At 49.1% G+C, this 19,089-nt stretch overlaps 1 protein-coding gene across 2 annotated transcripts in view; it reads left to right on the top strand.

The window, feature by feature from the left end:
• Positions 1-19,089, top strand: part of USP2 (ubiquitin specific peptidase 2) — a 76,190-nt gene that overhangs the window by 27,874 nt on the left and 29,227 nt on the right. Inside the window, exon 1 of one of the 2 annotated variants that reach the window (XM_054998196.1) lies at positions 11,504-12,251. The exons of the other annotated variant lie outside the window; for it this stretch is intronic. Coding sequence (XP_054854171.1) covers positions 12,105-12,251 — 147 coding nt within the window. The 5' untranslated portion in view covers positions 11,504-12,104. Of the gene's footprint in view, positions 1-11,503; positions 12,252-19,089 lie in introns of those variants that run through there. 2 annotated transcript variants of the gene reach the window in all.

Here is a 19,089-nt window from a genome sequence, read left to right as displayed (position 1 = left end):
TAACGTGTAAATTGTTAAATGGTGTTAAAGGGATGGTGCCCGCTTACTTAATAGAAGACAGGAACCGACCAGCTGTGCCAAGCTCCAATCTAGGCAAGAAGTTTTATGGGGGAGGGGGGGAGGTTGCAAAAATCCCACCAACCAGCAAGTGGCAGGTGATCCATCGGAAAGTGGCCGGTGCTGAACTGGGAGACCACCATCTGCCTTCTGCCCTCTTGTTGGTCTAACACAGGAAAGGCCCCCCTGCTGAAGCCAGAAAACTGGCCGCTCGGCATAGCAATCCAGTTCTCCGCCGGCACCGCCCCGTGCTGACAGGTGTCCCATGGTGGAGTCCCTGTATCTTTTGAGGCTTAATATAACCGTTACTCCTTGGTGCATTTCTTCTAGGTCACTTGGGGTTACAGCAGATCAGACTGGATCTTTCTGCAACCTTGTTAAGACTGCCAGTTGGTAATCTGAGATGGCCCCACTTGGGGGTCCAAAAGTCATATGCAGGCCACTTTCACATGCCCTTTCACTCTTTTCCCACATTGGCTTCTGATTTTCCAAGCCAGGAATTAAAATAAGGGCAATTTTTAATGAACTTGGAAGCGCACTGCAGATTTTTGGAAGTGATATGAGAGTTTCATTATGGGGAGGGGAGCTGCAGCTGACAGCCAGGATTGCATTGCACACCATGAGAGTAGCACCAGTGTGGTTCATGCCATTTGCTTGTGGTCACACTGTTTAATGCTGCCAGGGCACTGCCCTGTAGAACTGGCATGTGACCAGCAGTCGTTTGAGTTAACTTAGTCCTGTTTTGCCTCTGCATCTCCTGAAATGCTTGAAAAAGACAAAACTGAAGAATTCTTCTCAGTTAGACACGAAGTCCACTGAGTTCAGTGTTTCTGTCCATGGCTGGTCAGCTTTGGAAAGGTTGCAAGAAGGGCAGTATATCAGCGTGGGGTAGGGGTTAAAGTGTTGCACTAGGCTGTATAAATTAATTTAAAAATTGGCACAAAGATGAGGGCCAGCTGAGCAAGTGTCTGTCACCATGTTATTAGTTTATTTGTTTACTAGCTCAATACCCGTGCTTCGCTACGGTATTTAACTACTTTAAATCCAGTTGTAATACTTATGGGTATGTAACATTTTTTGGTTTGTGATTTTTTTTGAGTTGGCAACCGTAGTGAACTTTGAGGGGAAGACTGGGAGGTGCCTTTGACCTCAGGACATATTCAAGGACTCCCAATAGCAACTGCAGACTGTTTAGAATGGGGGGCGGTGAGAACCAATCAGGCTGCATATGCAAATGACTTCTGTGTTCCAACTGTCTCTGAGGGGGGGATGAGGTGTGGAATGTTGTGAGCCCCAATCAGCCTGCATATGCAAATGACCTTGAAAGGCTGGCCCAGTCAGGGGAGAGTGGCTGAGCAGGGGCACAAACAGGCAGCAGCCTGCCAGCCACACAGGGAAGCTGTATCCCTTTGGGAAAACACATTCTACCCCTTTTTACCCCCTTAATAGGTCGAATTTCTTAAAATCTCTTCTTAGTTGATGTTTATATCATGAAAGGAATGTTCTCCCCAAATTTCATGTTTCTAGGTCCAGGCGTTTGGGCTGAACATTGATGAGTCAGTCAGGACACTTGTCTTTATGTATATAGATAGATGAAGTGCAGAACAGAAGACAGATTGTATGCACAGATTGGCAAATGGAGGTCACTCAGACACGGCCAGACTGAAATGGTCAGTCATTTATAGACCCTCACGTCCAGCTTGGGCTTGGCTGGTGTTGCATTTCTTGGGGCAGTGAGTTCCATAAGCTTGCTCTGCATTCCATGAAGAAGGCAGTAATGCTGGTTCTGGAAGGGAAGGCAGCTGCTTCTGGAGAAAGAATGGAATTCTGATGTCCTTCCTTTAGGGCAGTCTGCTTGGCTATCTTGTATGGATGCAAAACAGGCAGACTGTAATCTCTGGCAGTTGGTGAGAATGTTGCAATACCTGCCTGGTGTTGGGAGAGCAGGAGTGAAAAGATTAGATATGAACGTCACACTTGGCCTGGCAGGGGACAGCAGCTTTCAAGCTGTATTCTGAACATAAGAAGGGCCCTGCTGTATCAGACCAGTAGTCCATCTAGTCTAGCATCCTGTGTCACGCAGCGGCCAGCCAGTTTCTGCAGAGGGCCTGGAGACCCCTGGAGTTCTTCAAAAGCTGATCCTCCATTAGAAGACTAGAGGAGGAGGACAAGATTCTTCTCAGAAAACAGCGACATCCTGTAGACTGTGGCAGAAGACATTGCCTGCACTCTAAATCCCACTGACAATGGATGCAGGGAGGGTCTTCCTTAGGAGGGAGTCCCCCAAAGTAGGTGCCACATTTGAAAAGGCCCCGTCATGCAGAGGTGCCCTCCATGCAGAAGAGTTTCCCAGTTTTCATCTGCCTTGCCCCGAACCATCCAGATGTCTCCAGGAAACTTAGAGGAACGGCAAGATGGAAACAGCCTTTGGTTACATCAGAGGTGGACAGAAGATAGATCCTGATGGTCCAATGGCATGGGTTCCATGTCAGATACATGGCATTGAGTCAAGTTGATGTGGATCGCATTGCCTTAACTTGGAAAGTTCATGCCATAAGACTAGAGTTTTCACAGAGAGGAGAGCTTTCCTCGGAAAACATGTACATGCACACACACACACCAGCTTCTCAGCCAGGTCCTTCCAGGACTGGTTCAGGCCTGGTTATTCACCTCTTTGATGACCCGCTTGCGTGAGTGAATGAAATCCTCCATACAAAGCATTCTTGCTCAAATCAGTCGAGGTGCAGTATTTTTCCTATCCAAGTGCTTCACTCTTTCAGCAGTTGGTCCCCAAGGGATATCCGAAGATGGGCGTGCTTGAGGGAACCAGCTCTTGGCTTCCTTTCCGAGAGAGTCCCAGCACCACCGTGAGATCCAGCACACTTTCTGATCTTTGTGAAGCTCTTCTCCTCCTGGTTCAACCGCAATTGTATTCCGTTCCACCACAGCACCCTTTGCTTTGCACGTCTGCCTCGCTCCCAGGGCTGATGCTTCCTGGTCAGTTCCCAGCTGCCTCCTGACATCCGTGGTAGAATTTCCAGAAATGCTTCACCGCCTCCCAGGCCTGTGAGTTCAGCTGAGGCCAAGTAGAAAAATCCCTGCAAGACCAAAGGCCAGCAAAGGCCTCGAGGGCTGCCTAAGACCTAAAAGGAGGCCGGTTATTGAGTGGAGAGGGGAGGGCTCCCAAGTCTTTTTGCACTGAAAAATCCTGCACCTCCGCTCAAGTCTTAATTTATTTGGAAGATTTCTATCTCACTATTCTGCCCTGCAAAATGGCACACAAGGTAGCTCTCAGCAACAAATTACAACAGTGCAAAATGATAAAACAGATTCTTTAAAAAAAAAAAACAGTAGCAGAAGAAACGACAAACATTAACCACAGCAAGCAAAGAGACATGAAAAGGAGCCGAGATTTTTTAAGCAAGTAGCAGTCAAGTCATAAAATGAGTTCCCAGTGTTGGAAGCTACAGAAGCAAACAGCTTCGGGGAATTAAGAACACCGAATGATCTCTGGAATCACATTGTTTTCTGCAGTTTCTGAAAGGCAAAGGACGTGCTCATAGATTTCTTGGGGCGGGGAATTCTAGGGATGTTTAGATATGCCCCCTTCCCATAGATTTCTGCTTTTTGTCTGTAGTCATTTCAAGCCTTTTCATTTTACCCATTTCTTGGTTTGTTTCTTTTATGCCATTTCTACACAACTGGTGCATAAACAGGCTTCAATGTGGGTGGTAAGTTTTCTATCAAATTTCATTAGTATGGTCTGGAATAAAGATGGCAGTAGTATTAACCCAGGCAGGAAAGCCCATGTCAGAAAGTGGGATTCTGGAATTAAAGCTTTAAATTCATGAAATGCAGCAATCTCCTTAGAAAACACCACTCTTTGGGGGCCTCTGCTGAAAAAGCCCTGCCCTGTGCACCTGCCAATTGCATCTCTGTTCTAGTAGATGTGCAGAGCAGGGCACTAGTAGTCAATCTTAATCCCTGGTAAGGATCATAATAATTGGCCACCATTCTCTTTGCAGTGTTGTGTAGTGGTTAGAGTGCTGCTTTAGAATCTGGGAGATCCAGGTTTGAATCCCCATTTTGTTGTGGAAGCTTTCTGGGACATGCACTCTCAGCCTAGCCTACCTCACAGGATTGGTGTGAGAATAAACAGAGGAGAGGAGAACAATGTAAACTGCTTTCAGTCCCCACTGGCAGAAAGGTGGGGTATAAATGAAATCAAATAAATCTGGTTAGGTGAGTGGGAGCTGTTGGGGCATGAGAGACCCCATAGACCCACATGTATTTGCCCTCCTATGCTATCTGTATCTTGGTTTCCAGGAACCCATTGGCTAGCTGATACTTGGAGGAGGTTGCCTTCCCTACAGGCTCTGAAGCAGCTCAAAAAGTTACAAAACCAACAAAGGATAGCTCTTTTTGGTCCTCTCATGCTGGCTTTCATGTTACACAGAGAAATGGATATTTAAGAGAGCCAGTTGGTGTAGTGGTTAAGAACAGCAGGACTCTAATCTGGAGAGCCGGGTTTGATTCCCCACTCCTCCACTTGAAGACAGCTGGGTGGCCCTCGGTCAGTCACAGCTCTCTCAGAGCTCTCTCAGCCCCACCCTCCTCACAGGGTGTCTATCATGGGGATAATAATAACATACTTTGTAAACTGCTCTGAGTGGGCATTAAGTTGTCCTGAAGGGCGGTATATAAATCGAATGTTGTTCTTGTTATTAAAAGTTGTAGAGATCCAGGGATATATTGATAGGTATTTTTTCATGAGAGGTAAGTGGAGCCTCCACATTCAATGGCAGTTACCTCTGAACCTAGAGAGCAACAAAAGGGGAAGACCGTTGCCTTCCTGTCCAGCTTGCATTCTTCCCAGAGATATCTGGCTGGTCTCTGTCAAAGTTCTGAACAAACTTGAGTGTTTAAGAAAATTAAGAACAATAATAACATTTGAGTTATATATTGCCCTTCAGGACAACTTAACTCACGCTACGAGTGGTTTACAAAAAGTGTTATTATTATTCCCACGACAATCGCCCTGTGAGGTGGGCAGGGCTGAGAGAGCTTTGAAAGAGCTGTGACTGACCCAAGGTCACCCAGGTGGCTTCAAGCGGAGGAGTGGGGAATCAAACCTGGCTGTCCAGATTGCAGTCCCGCCGCTCCTAACCGCTATACCAAACAGGCAAATTCTCCTGTACAAGCCCATTGAAATGGATGGAGCAATGCAAGAAGCCAGCATATAGCTAGTATGGTGTAGTGGTTAGTTAGAGACTAGGATTTGGGAGACACCGGTTTAATCTCCACTCTGCCAGGAAGCTTGCTGGATGCCTTAGGCCAGCTACACATTCTAACCCTCACCTACCTCACAGAGTTATTGTGAGCATGGTGAAACCGTGTTCACCCCCCTGAACTCCTTGGAGGAAGGGGGCAGGGTCTATAAAAGAAACGCTAGAGAATATTGACTCAGTTTGGGGCCACATAAGCAAGTGTATGCAAAAAGTCTCTTGATTTGTATAAGCGAGCCTTGGATGGCCTCCCGAGTCTTTGAATGCTGTCTGTGTGGGAAGTGCGTGTTCCTGGACTCACAAATATGGGTGTGTGGGTAGTGTACTTGCAGGCCAGCTGTGTGCATGATTGCTTCCCTTGCGCATGGCAAAGGAGAGTTTATGGACAGCCACATTGCCCCATTATATTTTCAGCATGTCCCTTCTGTCTGCGTCCAGTTTTAACAATGCCCCATACGTTCAGCTTTGTGCGCGCATGTTTGCGTCTTGCCTGTGGCTCCTCCGTCAATGTGTCCAATGCGTCCTTCTCTGCCTTTGTCTCGCTGCCTTCTCTGGAGTGACACCTGGCATGCTGATGAGGAGTTTAAAATCCCTGTAGGTAAATAATGTTATAAAAGACGGGGTGGGGGTTGGAGGGGAAGGCTCTCTTGATTTATTTTTAACGCTGCCAAAAATAGTCCTACTTCATCCAAGCTAAACTTAGTTTCCTGCCGCGTCTGCACAAAGAGGTTTGGTTGGAGGTCGGAAAAGGCGGCATAAGCAGCTTTGAAAAGTGGTTGATTGATTCCAAAGGAACGGCAAGGGGTCTGTTTGTTTCCCGGAGCCACACAGCTTGCTTGGCTTTTGTGCTCCAGCTATATGGAAGGTGGTTGTGATAAGGGGAGAGTACTCTGTACATGGTTAGAGTTGCTCTTTCAGCGTACAGAAGTAGCTCCAGTTAGAACATGGTGCCGAGGTTTAAGAAGATGAGGACTAGTTTGGGGGCTTTTTCAGTAAGAGCCAAACTGTACAAGACTTTGAGGGAGCCACGATCAGATCTCCCAACATTTAACAACTTCAGAAACAGACAATTGGATCAGTGCTACAGCACTGGGGAAAGAGGAGAACACCTGCCCTTCCCAGTCTTATAGCAACTCAGAACAGGGTGTGGGGAGCTGTTTTGCCTGTGGAAACTGAATGGGACGGAAAGGAGGACAGGACTCAACAGCTGCCATAGCTTTGGTTCCTGTTGGGAACGCAGATGAAGAAATGGCTATCGCCACCCATTTCAAATGTAATTAATCTGCCTCTGTGATGTTCGAAGGTTTGCAGTGGTATCTTTACCCACCTCCTGGGGAGACCCTTTCCTGGATTTGCCCACCATCTTGTCCAGTTCTGCTCTTAAAATTCCTTCCCGATGGGTGTGGATGGACCAGTTTCCCCTAGAACTTTTGCATTAGAGATTGCTTAGAACTTTGGAACAGAATTTCTGAGTAAGCCGATAGACGGCTGGATGGCAGTGGAAGAGCTCATCGCTTGAAGCAACCTCTAAATCTAGACACGGATCAAGATGGGTAGCCCTGTTAGTCTGTCTGTAGCAGTAGAAAAGAGCAAGAGTCCAGTAGCACCTATAGGACTAACGAAATTGGTGGTAGGGGATGAGCTTTCGTGAGTCACAGCTCACTTCTTCAGATACAGCTAGAATGGGAGTCCATCTGTCCTTATATGGTGGAGAGTGGAGTGATTGCAGAAGCCAAATGATAATAGCTGGTGAATGACAACAGCAGGCATGATTGGATAGGGTGGGGTGGTGGGTGTGGAGAAATCAGCATTAGTAATGAGACAGGAAGCCAATGTCTTGATTCAGTCCAGGTGGATGCATTGTCTTGAGTTTCGTTATCAGCTGCAATTCAGCAGTCTCTAGATCTGGAGTAAGCTCTTTTGAAGAGACTTTTACAGGCCTATAAATCTCTGTCAATGGTTTCAAATAGCACTTGGCTGCTTATGGATTTCATTTGTTCTCTTTTTTGTACGATAGAATCGTAGATATCTGTTTTTATCTTCTGCTGGAGGATTTGTGGAGTTTGTTCCAACTGGGACAGATGGGTGTGTTCAAACTGAGCCCAGTCACAAACAAACCCCAATTTCTTTTCCTATTGGGAAGGCGGAGATCCTAGGTCACGCACATACCCAAAGAAGGTCGAGGTCCCCTTGCAAAACTATATTAAGTGGACCAGATTCTAAGGAAGACTCATATGTATTGTTTGAGAGAGAGGCATGTTGGTCCGGCCCAGACCAGACTCTGCCTTCTGAAACTTCAACCAGAATTTTGAGGACATTTTATTCACAAGCAATGGAAATTTACTGGGAAACAATTAGGCCTGTCACCTGGAATTTATAGGCTCTCGGCTGGTTTGATCAGGGAATTTTAAGAGGTCAGCAGAGAAGGTCTGTTGCAATCATTCAGGAAAATGGGCCCCGCAGTCTCTAGGCACATGGTCCCCCTGCTGAAGCCAAGACAGTGTTGTGTTGGTCAGTGCCTGGATGGGAAACCCAAAGCCCACCGCCTGGGATTGCATAATGGAAGAAAGTCCTGGTAGAAATAAATGGCAGGCTTTGCAGAGAAGTCCAGCAGCCCAAGTATTGCAGCTGCAGAGCTTCTATTCTGCCACTGATCTTGGAAGTAGCATGCCCCGTTTCTGTGCCTCAGTTCTTCTCTTGGCACAAACAGGGTCGCTGTCCTACTGAACAGAGGGTGTTCTATCTGACAACTTGCCTCGTTGCAGGGGAGATCCTTGTCATTGAAATTCAAGCTGGTGCTGAATTTGGCATCATGCTTTCACCCTCATGCAGAATGCTGACCTCAGTATAATGCGTGGTGACAGACCAGCATTCTGCGCTAGTAACGAAATGCTCACAAAATGGTGGGAAGTTGCATGGAGCAGCTGTTGTGTCAAGTATTGCTTTCCAGTGCATGCCCACGCTCTTCTTTGAGCCTCTGCTTCCAGGCTTGTTAAAGAGCAACATCCTTTGCAAACAGGTATGAGGTGAGAGTTCTTATAGGTGAGATGGCAGCTGCTCTTGCAAAGATACCAATGCTTCCCTTCAGGGCTTTTTTTCTGGGAAAGGAGGTGGTGGAACTCAGTGGGTTGCCAGCACAGGGGGCAACTCTTGGCGGGAGGTGGTGCCCCTGGTACCACATGTGCGCGTGCAAAGTGCATACATGCTCCCAGGGCCAATGATGTCACTTTGGGTCAGCTGGAACAAGGGGGGAGTTTTTAAAAGTTTAAATCACCCTCTGCGAAAATGGTCACATGGCCGGTGGCCCCACCCCCTGATCTCCAGACAGAGGGGAGTTTAGATTGCCCTCCGCACCACTCGGCGCGGAAGGCAATCTAAACTCCTCTCTGTCTTGAGATCAGGGGGCGGGACCACCAGCCACGTGACCATTTTCAAGAGGTTCCGGAACTCCGTTCCACCGCGTTCCAGCTGAAAAAAAGCCCTGCTTCCCTTAAAGCATGGGGGGAAGGACATCTTGTCTCAAGTGAATCTCTTTCCTGTATAGCGGTGCTTCTCTAGGTGCAGAAATGCATCTTGGATTTAAGAGTGATATGGGTCTACAGCATGCCCACTTTGTCTTTAAAACTTTTCACTCATTCTAAGAGAAAATACTGCATAAGTGGGTGGGCAGGGGGGAGTTCAGTACTCCACAAATTTCGAATTTGTTTCCATAAGAAAAAGTTTTAAAGCCTCAGGAGAAAAAAACTGGTTTTGTTCCAAATGCTCTCAATTGGTTCCCCCCAGGCCTTCACATCTCTAGGTATTTCTCCCACCCACGCTGGCAAGAGAAGAACGTGGCCAAACAGGCTCACAGCTTTGCAGAGGGGAGGCACGTAAATGTAGAAGGTTCAGCAGAGTAGTGGGGGAAGGCACTCCAAATGGCCTTTCCCAGCAGCCTGCTTCCACCTTGCGCACTGTGCTCTGGTTTGTGGTGGAATAAATGTGAACTAGATGGACTCCTTTGCTGCGCTCTCATGTTAGAACGTCACATCTCTGCTGGACAAAGGCTGTGGAGCCTGAAAGCTCAGTTTGCACACCCTCTCCTCTCTATGGGGCTAAGCACTGGCATATGCAACCCCAGAGGAGATGGTCTCCCTCAGAGCCAAACTACAAGTGACGCCTGACACAGGTTGGACACTTGTCAGCTTCCCTCAAGTTTTGATGGGAAATGTAGGTGTACTGGTTTTACAACTTGGCTCTCCATTACAGCTGCAAGACCAGGATGCCTACATTTCCCATCAAAACTTGAGGGAAGCTGACAAGTGTCCAACCTGTGTCAGGCGTCACTTGTAGCTTGGCTCTCAGATGAGTCACGGATCACCACCTGCTGGGACCTGAGCCCTTGCAGAACAACTATTTTTTATTGCTTTGGGGAAGGATTTGCTCTCCATACAGATCTGTAAGAGTAAAAGCACCACGTCTGCTGCCTCGCTTGGCACACACCCTGAAAGGAGCGGCAGAATGGCAAGTCACTGTCATGTTACTACCTCTCCAAGAGATGCTTCACTAACAAGTTAGGGACCACAGACTTCACCGCTGTGTTGCCTTACGTCCTACCTGTTGCTTTAAGTTTGCGTTCCTATGTCTTGCCCGTTGCTTTAAGTACATGCTCCTATGTACTGCCTGTTGCTTTAAATAGGACCCTACTGGGTAGTTCTATGTTGTCCGGTGTCAGTCCTAGAATTGCTTATGCTCCGTTTCAGCATTTCTTCAACTCTGTGTTGGATCTTTTGCTACTGTTCTCTCTTTGTTCTGTCTTCCATTACGTCCCCTGCAGGGTGTTGCGCTCTGCAGACAAGCAACTCCTGGTGGTCCCCGGCCCGAAGGACATCTGTCTGGCCTCAACCAGGGCCGGGGGGTTTCCTGCCCTGGCCCCGGCCTGGTGGAACGCTCTCCCGCTGGAGATCCAGGCCCTGCAGGACCTGTTACAGTTTCGCAGGGCCTGTAAAATGGAGATGTTCCGCCGGCCCTTTGGCTGAGTGCCAGCGGGTGTCCTCCTTCTTCCATCTAAGACCACCACTTCTTCTGGGGCTGCCCTCGGCCATCAGCTATGCCCGCATTTGGACTCCCAATATTTGTTTAAATAGCCTGCTCCTGGACTATTTTAATGACTTTTAAAAAAATTATTATTGATTTTACATTTCTGTGACTTTTAATGTATTTTTTGAATGTTGTTAGCTGCCCTGAGCCCATCTGTGGGGAGGGTGGGGTATAAATCAAATCAAATAAATAAATAAATAAATTTGTAAACTTGCATTTATGCATTGATTATTGAAATGTCCTTGATATTGACTGAACCAATCTCATACTATGTAATCCACTTTGAGCCTCAGTAAGAAAGGCGGACTATAGATGATGATGATGATGATGATGATGATGATGATGATGATGATGATGATGATGATGATGATGATTCTGTGGGTTCCCTGTTGCCACCTGGGAACTGAAAGGCCAGTCCTGGGTATGGCGACCGAAGACCCCTGCCATCGGACACTCTTCATCTTTGCCTTGTGTCCTTGGGCTCCCCCCTCTTCCCAACTGGACATGGGGGGTGGGGTTCATGGGGGGGGGCGGCAGCCACAGGATTCGGCAGCCCCCACAAGCTGGCACTCTGTTGGGGAACAGGCAGTGCGTAGCATCTGCTGACTGTGTCGATTTGGGGCTGACTTCATTTGTTGTGCACCGCGGCACCCAAGTTTCTGTGCCAAGCGCTGGCACTGACTCACTGCGTGGACTCGGGCAAGTCACTGCTTCCTACCGCTTGGCTGGTGAAAAGAGAAAGAAAGACTGAGATCTGCGGGTCGTCCTCCCTGCCCAAGGAAGACCGCCCTGCGCCTTGGTTTCGCGTTCATTGACGAGTTGAACTTCCACCCAGAGGGCAGCTGCTGCCGGGGCCTGTTGGGCCCCAGTCGCTATAGCAGCCGCGGTTGCTGCTCGCTGGCCCGGGCTGCCCCTCGCGCTCCCCCCTGGCCGCCCCCCTTGGCAGAAGGCGCCGGCTCTCTCGGCTGCGGGCCCGCCCTCGGCGGAGCCCTGCCCGCGGGCCCGCCTCCCCGCCTTGATGTCAGAGTGATGCAGGTGGCTCGGCTGGCGCTCCGCTCGAAGGAGGCAAGTGCGCAGCGGTGCCGGTGACAGCTCAGCAGCAGCCCCGGCGCTCAAGGCGGGCCCTCCCCCTTTCCTCCGAGAGCCAAGCCAGAGCCCCGGAGCGCAGCCCAGCAAAGCGGCACCGGAGAAGCGCCCCCGCCGCGCAGCCGAGAAACCCGGCACAGCAGCAGTCGAGAATCGCACCCAGCGCAGCAGCGCAGCAGCGCCGGAGGATCGCCCCTTCTGCGCTTACCCGGCACAGCAGCGCCGGAGGATCGACCCGGCACAGCAGCGCCGGAGGATCGCCACTTCTGCGCTTAGCCGGCACAGCAGCACTGGAGAATCGCTCCTTCTGTGCTTACCCGGCACAGCAGCGCCGGAGGATCGCCCCTTCTGCGCTCCCAGCCCTCCATGCGCAGCCAGGAGGAGCGGGTAAACTTTGGGCAGGTGGACAAGGCGCTCCGGTAGCTGCGCGCTGCTGCTTCAGCAACTCCCCCCTGCCTTGGGCTGCCTCCAGAAGCGACCTCGTCTTGCCACCCAAGCGGGCAGAGCCAGGGGTCTCTTGGGCGAGCCCTTCCCCCTTTGGTGCCAACTCCCCCCTTAGAAAGCACGCGGAAGAGAGGGGGGGTGTCGCCCTGCAGCATGAGGAATTCCTACACCGTCACCCTCCCCGAAGAGCCGCCCGTGTCGCCCTTCCACGGCATGCCCAAGGACTTGCGGACCAAGACGTCCATGCCAGGATCCCTGCTGGTCTCCACCTTCGTGGGCCTGGTGCTGAACAAAACCAAGGTACCCCGCGGCTGCCCCTGCTCCCCCCACCCCCGCCTTGCTTTCCTCGTGACATTTTTGGCTGGGAAGGCTTGGGAAGTTGGCAAGCTCTGCGCGGTAGTTCCTGGCTGGCAGAACGGAACGGTCGGAAATCAGGGTGGGAGGGGAGGGTCATTGGGTCAGGCGGTGGGGGATGCCTAATGGGCAGTATGTGGGCATTCCTTGGCAAGGCAGTCCACTCTGTTCAGTGTCTGGGCTGTGCTCTGCTCTCTGCCACTGATTCTGCTGCGTGGACCTGGGAGAGTTTCTGAGCCCGGCTTTACACAGCAAGAACCACAAGCGGTCCTTATGTCTGTCCTTTCACTATTCTGAAAGGACTGTGCAGATACAGCAGGGGGCTGTGGGAGGTAAATGCCATAAGAAAGTCTTTCGGAGGAGGACAGCTTGCAACCCACAAGCCGCACAGTCCTGATTATCCGTGTGGGCACATGTAAGGAGGAGGTGGGCAGGTACCTGAAAGTGCAGGGAGCCCCCCCCCTCCCTCCCTTCCCTTCTTTGGGGGTGGGGAACAGAGTCTGCAAGAATAGCGTGTGCTTGTGGAAATAATCACTAAGCAGCCAGCCACCTCCCGTGACTGACCTCAGTTTCGGACATCCCACACAAGGGCACCGATTAAGAACAGTTGCATTGAGGGCAGGGTGCCTTGGCATCAGGAATCCCGAGTTCTGATCCTGCAGCTTTGGAAAGGGAAGAGGTGTACCGAGTGATCAGCTCCCCCAGGCAGGTTACCCTTTTAACTCCTTCGGCGGCCGTTCTCCAAGGAGGGAAGGTCACCTTTAGATGCATTCCTACAGGTGACCAGAGTAGGGTGGAGTTAGTGTAAGGGGCAGTTTAACCGGAGGGGAGCATTAAGTCTTAGGGTGTATCTGGGGTGGTAGATAATCTGGATTAGTTGAAGGGGATCATAAGGCTGGGGTTTTGTGGGACAGGGACGGAGGCTGTGCACCAGGACTCCTGGGTCCTCTTGCTGCTCTTCTGTCTCATCTCTCCGCCCCTCCTCCACGCAGCAGCGAGAATCTTCCTGACCTCGCTGGGTCACTGCCCTTCAGGAGTGCCTTTGTTCCCTTACGTAACAAGCTCCCTGGAGCGGTGGCAGCAGAGGCAGCACCTGTGGCTCAGGGCAGGTCAGCTCCTTTGTCAGCGGATGAATGAACCAAGAAGCCAGGGCAGTTATGTAAGAGCTGTCGTTGCCTCTCACCCACTTTGTGCACAGGCCGGGGTTTCTTTGGCTCCATCCTGCTGTGCCACAAGCAATTGGAACTCAAGCGTTCCAATCAGAGCTGGCCAGAGAAGGAGAGGAGAAGAAATGCCCATCAGGAATGGAGGGTGGCATCGCCAGGGGGCAAAGAAGCTGGGTGGCAAGTTGCAGGGGGCAGGAAATGGGATGGGGGGGGTCTTTGTTTTCCTTGTATTGCCACAAAGGATGTGTTTCTGCTATCCTGGAATAAGGTGGGGAGGGATCAAGGTAAGACAGAGAATGTAAAAAACAGTGCCGGGCTTGTACAGTGACAAGTGCTCGCCTTCGTTCAGTTTGTGCTGAACTTCCCTAGGGATGCGACTGAATTTTACCACCCTTGCCATTTCTTCTTTCAATTTCACTGCTCCTTGGCACGAATCGAACGCATGAGTTGTTACTTTCATTTCCTTTCCCTCTTGAAAAATAGCTCACTTTGGACATCGTTTTTGCATTTGCTCAATATGAGCGCCCTAACGTTAAAATGAATGTTTAAACTTTGTGTTGAAATGGCAGCAACAAAACCGATGAATCAAGAGTGCCATCTGTGATTGCTGGTGGCGCAAAAGGGCTCGTAGCGGCACCTCGATAAAAATCAAAAAGGGTTTATTGGTGCATTAGATATCTCTAGCTATCTTCTGTATCCTGTCAATGGATGAATCTTGTTGAAGGTTCACATGCCTTGGTGATAGGCACCAAGCTTCTCATGACACGAGGAACCACTTGCATACTCAAGCATTGGTTTGCTAAAGGAATGCATCCACATCCGCGAGATCCAGGGGAGTTAGCCATGTTAGTCTGTAGTAGCAAAATAGTAAAGAGTCCAGTAGCACCTTTAAGACTAACCAACTTTATTGTAGCATAAGCTTTCGAGAACCACAGCTCTCTTCATCAGATGCATCCTCAATAAAGTTGCATCTGACGAAGAGAGCTGTGGTTCTTGAAAGCTTATGCTACAATAAAGTTGCATCTGACAAAGAGAGCTGTGGTTCTCGAAAGCTTATGCTACAATAAAGTTGGTTAGCCTTAAAGGTGCTACTATTTACTATTTCACATCAGCAAGAGGGGCCCAAAGCGGGCTGTAGCCTTCCATTTGAAATATGCATTAACCATCTAAAAAGAGAGCCTAAAACTAAACAGTCCAGAATCTATCATTATTGAATTATTGAGCATGCCGCTCAAGAATGATTGAATAGCCCAGGTGAGCCTGATCTCATCAGATCTCAGAAGCTAAGCAGGGTCGGCCTTGGTTAGTAATTGGATGGGAGACTTCCAATGAAGACCAGGGTTGCAGAGGCAGACAATGGCAAACCACCTCTGTTCGTCTCTTGTCATGAAAGCCTCACCAGGGGTCGCCATAAGTCAGCTATGACTTGAGGGCACTCTCCACCACCATGCCAGCAGAAGCTTGGCAAAGGGTCGTTGTGAATCCCTCACCAGTCCTTGGCACAGAAGTGGGGATAGGTATGAGGATTTTGGTTTTGACCCCAGGGCACACTGGAATGCATGCTTCCGAGCATGTGCAGAACTCCTATTCGCCATTGGGTGACCTCCGCCAGATCCTTCATTTCTGGAATGAGAAGCAATAATAATATAATAACAATAACATTCAATTTATATACGGCCCTTCAGGACAACTTAACACCCACTCAGAGTGGTTTATTATCCTCACAACAACCACCCTGTGAGGTAGGTGGGGTTGATAGACCTCTGAGAGAGCTGTGACTGCCCCAAGGTCACCCAGCTGGCTTCAAGTGGAGGAGTGGGGAATCAAACCCAGTTCTCCAGATTAGAGTCCCGCCACTCTTAACCACTGCATCAAACTGACAAGGGCCTCTGGGTCACGGAGCCTGACCTCTAAATAGGCGGGGTTTAAACATGACGTTCCAGTTTACTGCCGAGTATCTACTGCATTCCCTGTGCCCATTCTCTTTGTGCAAGAGCTTCTTTCGAGCACTGTGCAAGAGTGCTGACTGTGAGGGATTTCTTAACTTCTCCAGTCATTCATTCCTAGCACGAGATGCAGGTGCTTCAGGGCAGGGCAAATTCCGCCTTTTCTAGGAAAGGACTTTCCCCGGTGCTTGTCTTCTTTTGCTGGAATCTTATGAATTGGCTGTTCACTTGAAGCCTACCAAGTGGGAAGGAATGCTGGCCGTCTCGTCCCGCATGCTCCAGTGATGTGCTGTTCCCCAAATCACTCTGTGTTCCTGATTCTCTTCCATAAAATAACTCTTGGAAAATCTCTTGGGAAAGATGCATCGAAAGCAGAGCAAGGCTCACTAGGCAGCGCTGCCCTCAATCTTTTGAGACTTCATGCTCTTGTCATACATTTCCTGCCTTTCTAGAATTCTTGGCCCACGTCCCGCCGTATTCACCGCTCAGGGCCATTTTCACAGGCCTAACCCTCCAGAAAATCGCGCAAAACTCACAGCACAATGGCGTCTTCATAGCGTGATTTCCCATCATTATCCCATTTTATGCCACAATGACATCACAAATCGCGCCATTAAACGGGATCATGATGGGACATCGCGCTAAGAAGACGCCGTCGTGCCGTGAGTTTTGCGTGTTTTCCAGAGGGTTACAGGCGTGTGAAAATGGTCTTGTTTTACGATTTTGACAATCAAATTGACAGTCCAATCCGAAGAAAATTTACAGTGCTGTGGAAGGGACTTGCTTCCTGGTAGGTGCATTGAAGGATCGCATCTCTGAGCCGTTTTTGAAGCTAAAGTTCAGGGTTCTTTATATGATTTTTTTAATGCAACAATTGTGCAATTGCTACTTGCTGGGTGGTTATGCAAGAACCAGACATCGTTCCATAGGGCTGGGTTTCTGTTGCCAGTTTGATGTCCTTTCCTCATACTCAAAGAGCAAGAGTTTGATGCAAGAAAAATGTGATTCTTCTCCATCTGTAGCTACCATTTTCCGTATTGCCCTGTTGCTTTCCCCTCTGTATTCAGTAATTAATTCCAGGTGTTCTGTTGTTAGTAGCACCCCAAAAATTTCACATCATGAAGGGCTGAGTTTACCTGCCTAGCAGATAAAGGGTTCTGCTCATAGGTGGACAAGAGCAAGTATCCTCTGTATCATAACAGCTGAGATCTGTCAGTATCAAGGAAATCCAGGGGCATTTTATTCTAATCATTCTAGCACAGTGGTTAGAAGAATGACCTGTGATCCAGAGAGGTCTCCAGTTCAAATCTCGCCTTCACCACAAACTCACTCAGTGGTCTTAGGCAAGCCTCAGTCCCCCGTCTGTAATATGGAGATGATCGCCCTTTACAGAGATGTTGTAAAGCTTAGAGAATAATGTACATGAAGTGCTTTGAACAGTGAATGCTTTATAGAAATGCTAAATAATTATATCATTACCCTGTTTATCTCCAAACACCCAGGCAGGTTAACAATTTTTTTTGGGGGGGGTGTAATTTTACATTTGAAATGTGGTATTAGATACCATGGACAGCCAAAAAGACAAATAAGGGGGCACTAGATCAAATCAAGCCTGAATTCTCCCTTGAAGCTAAAATGACAAAACTGAGGCTATCGTACTTTGGTCACATCATGAGAAGACGAGATTCTCTGGAAAAGTCAATAATGCTAGGAAAAGTGGAAGGCAGTAGGAAAAGAGGAAAGCGAGACAGCTTGACTCAATAAAATAAGCCATGTCCTCCAGTTTGCAGGATCTGAGCAAGACTGTTAATGATAGGACATTTTGGAGGTCTTTCATTCATGGGGTCGCCATAGGTCAAAGGTGACTTGACGGCACATAACACACGCATAAAGATAAGACCTGCTCTTCCAACTGCTCTGTTCATCTGCTTAAGACTGGCCCTTGTGCAGAGAGCTTCTGGGGTTCTCCAGAGGTGTTCGGGGCACAGACTTTGCCTCTCCTCTTATTAGCAGGGGCTGTGGCCCATCTACGGACCCACCTCACCTTGCCATCCCCTTGCACAGAGGCTGAGAACAAGGATCCGTTTGCTTCCTTCCCATGTGACGCGAGCCTCCGTTGCCAGAGTGAAGTGTGTGCAGTTGGAGCCGGTCTATTTTGAGCTGTTGTCAGGAACAGGAGAAAGTGCTGCTTTCCTCCTACACAGGCAGGCCAAATGCGGCTATTTTGGAGCTGCCAGCATAGCGCAGCAGCCCCCCCCCCACACTCCTCCTCAGTTTCTGGGGTGTCAGTGATGCAAAGAGCTTACAAAGCTGCTTCAGCCAATTGAGCCCCCTATACCAGCCAACAGCAAGCAGTGAGAACACAGCCTGGCCCAGTGTTCTGATCCAGAACATTGCTAGATTAGGGAGAGGGGAGGCAGCATGGTATAGCCTGGCCTTGTCAGAACTCAAAAGCTAAGCAGGGCCGGTACTAGGATGGGAGACCACCAAGGAAGACTCTGCAGAGGAAGGCAACGGCAAAGCACCTCTGATTCTCACTTGCCTTGAAAGCCCTTTACCGGGGGTCCCCATAAGTCAGCTGTGACTTGATGGCACTTTACACCTATGCTCTGCAAGACTAGACCGCCCAGGTCAGGATTCCCTCCTCCCTGCTTGTGCAGCCTGGGAAGCTAATGAGTGGGATGAAGGGAAACAGCCACTCCAGTCATCAGAGAATCAGAGATACACTGCTGCTGACTACAGAGGCTCTATTTCATGATCATGACTGACGGATGCACCATTCAAGAATTTGTCTAATCCCTTCTGTTTTTTCCATTTTATTATTATTATTATTATTATTATTATTTAATTTTTAATATAAATCAAAAATTTGGCAGGTACAGGCTTTTAAAAAGTTAAATTGCAGAGCAGTGGTACAATTTAAAACAGCTAAAAATGCGCAGTTCAGAGAGAGAAAAATCATCAAAAGAATGTATAATCCCACTGGAAGAAAAACTTCTGAGCGACAGGAGCCCCAGTGTGACAATGGCCGATTCCAGATGGCCCCCCGCCTCGTGAAACGTCGCGCGTCGTCGCGCAGAAAACGTGAAATATCGCGTTTTCTTGCACGAGTTTTGCGCGACGTCGCACAGAACTCGCGCGAGAAAACGCGATATTTCGCGTTTTCTGCGCGACGACGCAGGACGACGCACAACGTTTCGCGAGATGGGGGGCCGTCTGGAATCGGCCAATGTCCCAAACTCTGTGCTTTGAATTAGGCAATGAGAGATGATGAAACCACAAACGACTAACAGAAGGGAAGTCCAGTGTTAAGAAGATCTCTTCCTAAGAAGTCACCTAAGCTAGGGAACGTCACAAAAGCTATTTTGGGTGCAGGTTCCTTGTGTGAAGGATCCCTGTGGAGAAATCCACCTCTTCTCTGATTTTTGCATGCCCTGGGGCACTTTCAGTTAGCAGCTCCCTGAAGTTTCATTTGTGCCACAGGGTCGGAGCTCCTTTATATCAATGGTGGTTGTGGATTTGCCGGGCTGTATAGACATGGTCTTCCACGGCCATACAGCCCAGAAAAACCTCAACAACCATCATTCTCCAGCCATGAAAGCCTTCGACAATATATCCTTTATATCAAGTTGGATTATTGGTCCATCAAGCCCACTATTGCCTCTTGTCACT

The sequence above is a fragment of the Eublepharis macularius genome, chromosome 14 (genome assembly GCF_028583425.1).
Source record: "Eublepharis macularius isolate TG4126 chromosome 14, MPM_Emac_v1.0, whole genome shotgun sequence".
Taxonomy (NCBI): domain Eukaryota; kingdom Metazoa; phylum Chordata; class Lepidosauria; order Squamata; family Eublepharidae; genus Eublepharis; species Eublepharis macularius.
This window is presented reverse-complemented; position numbering and strand designations above follow the sequence as displayed.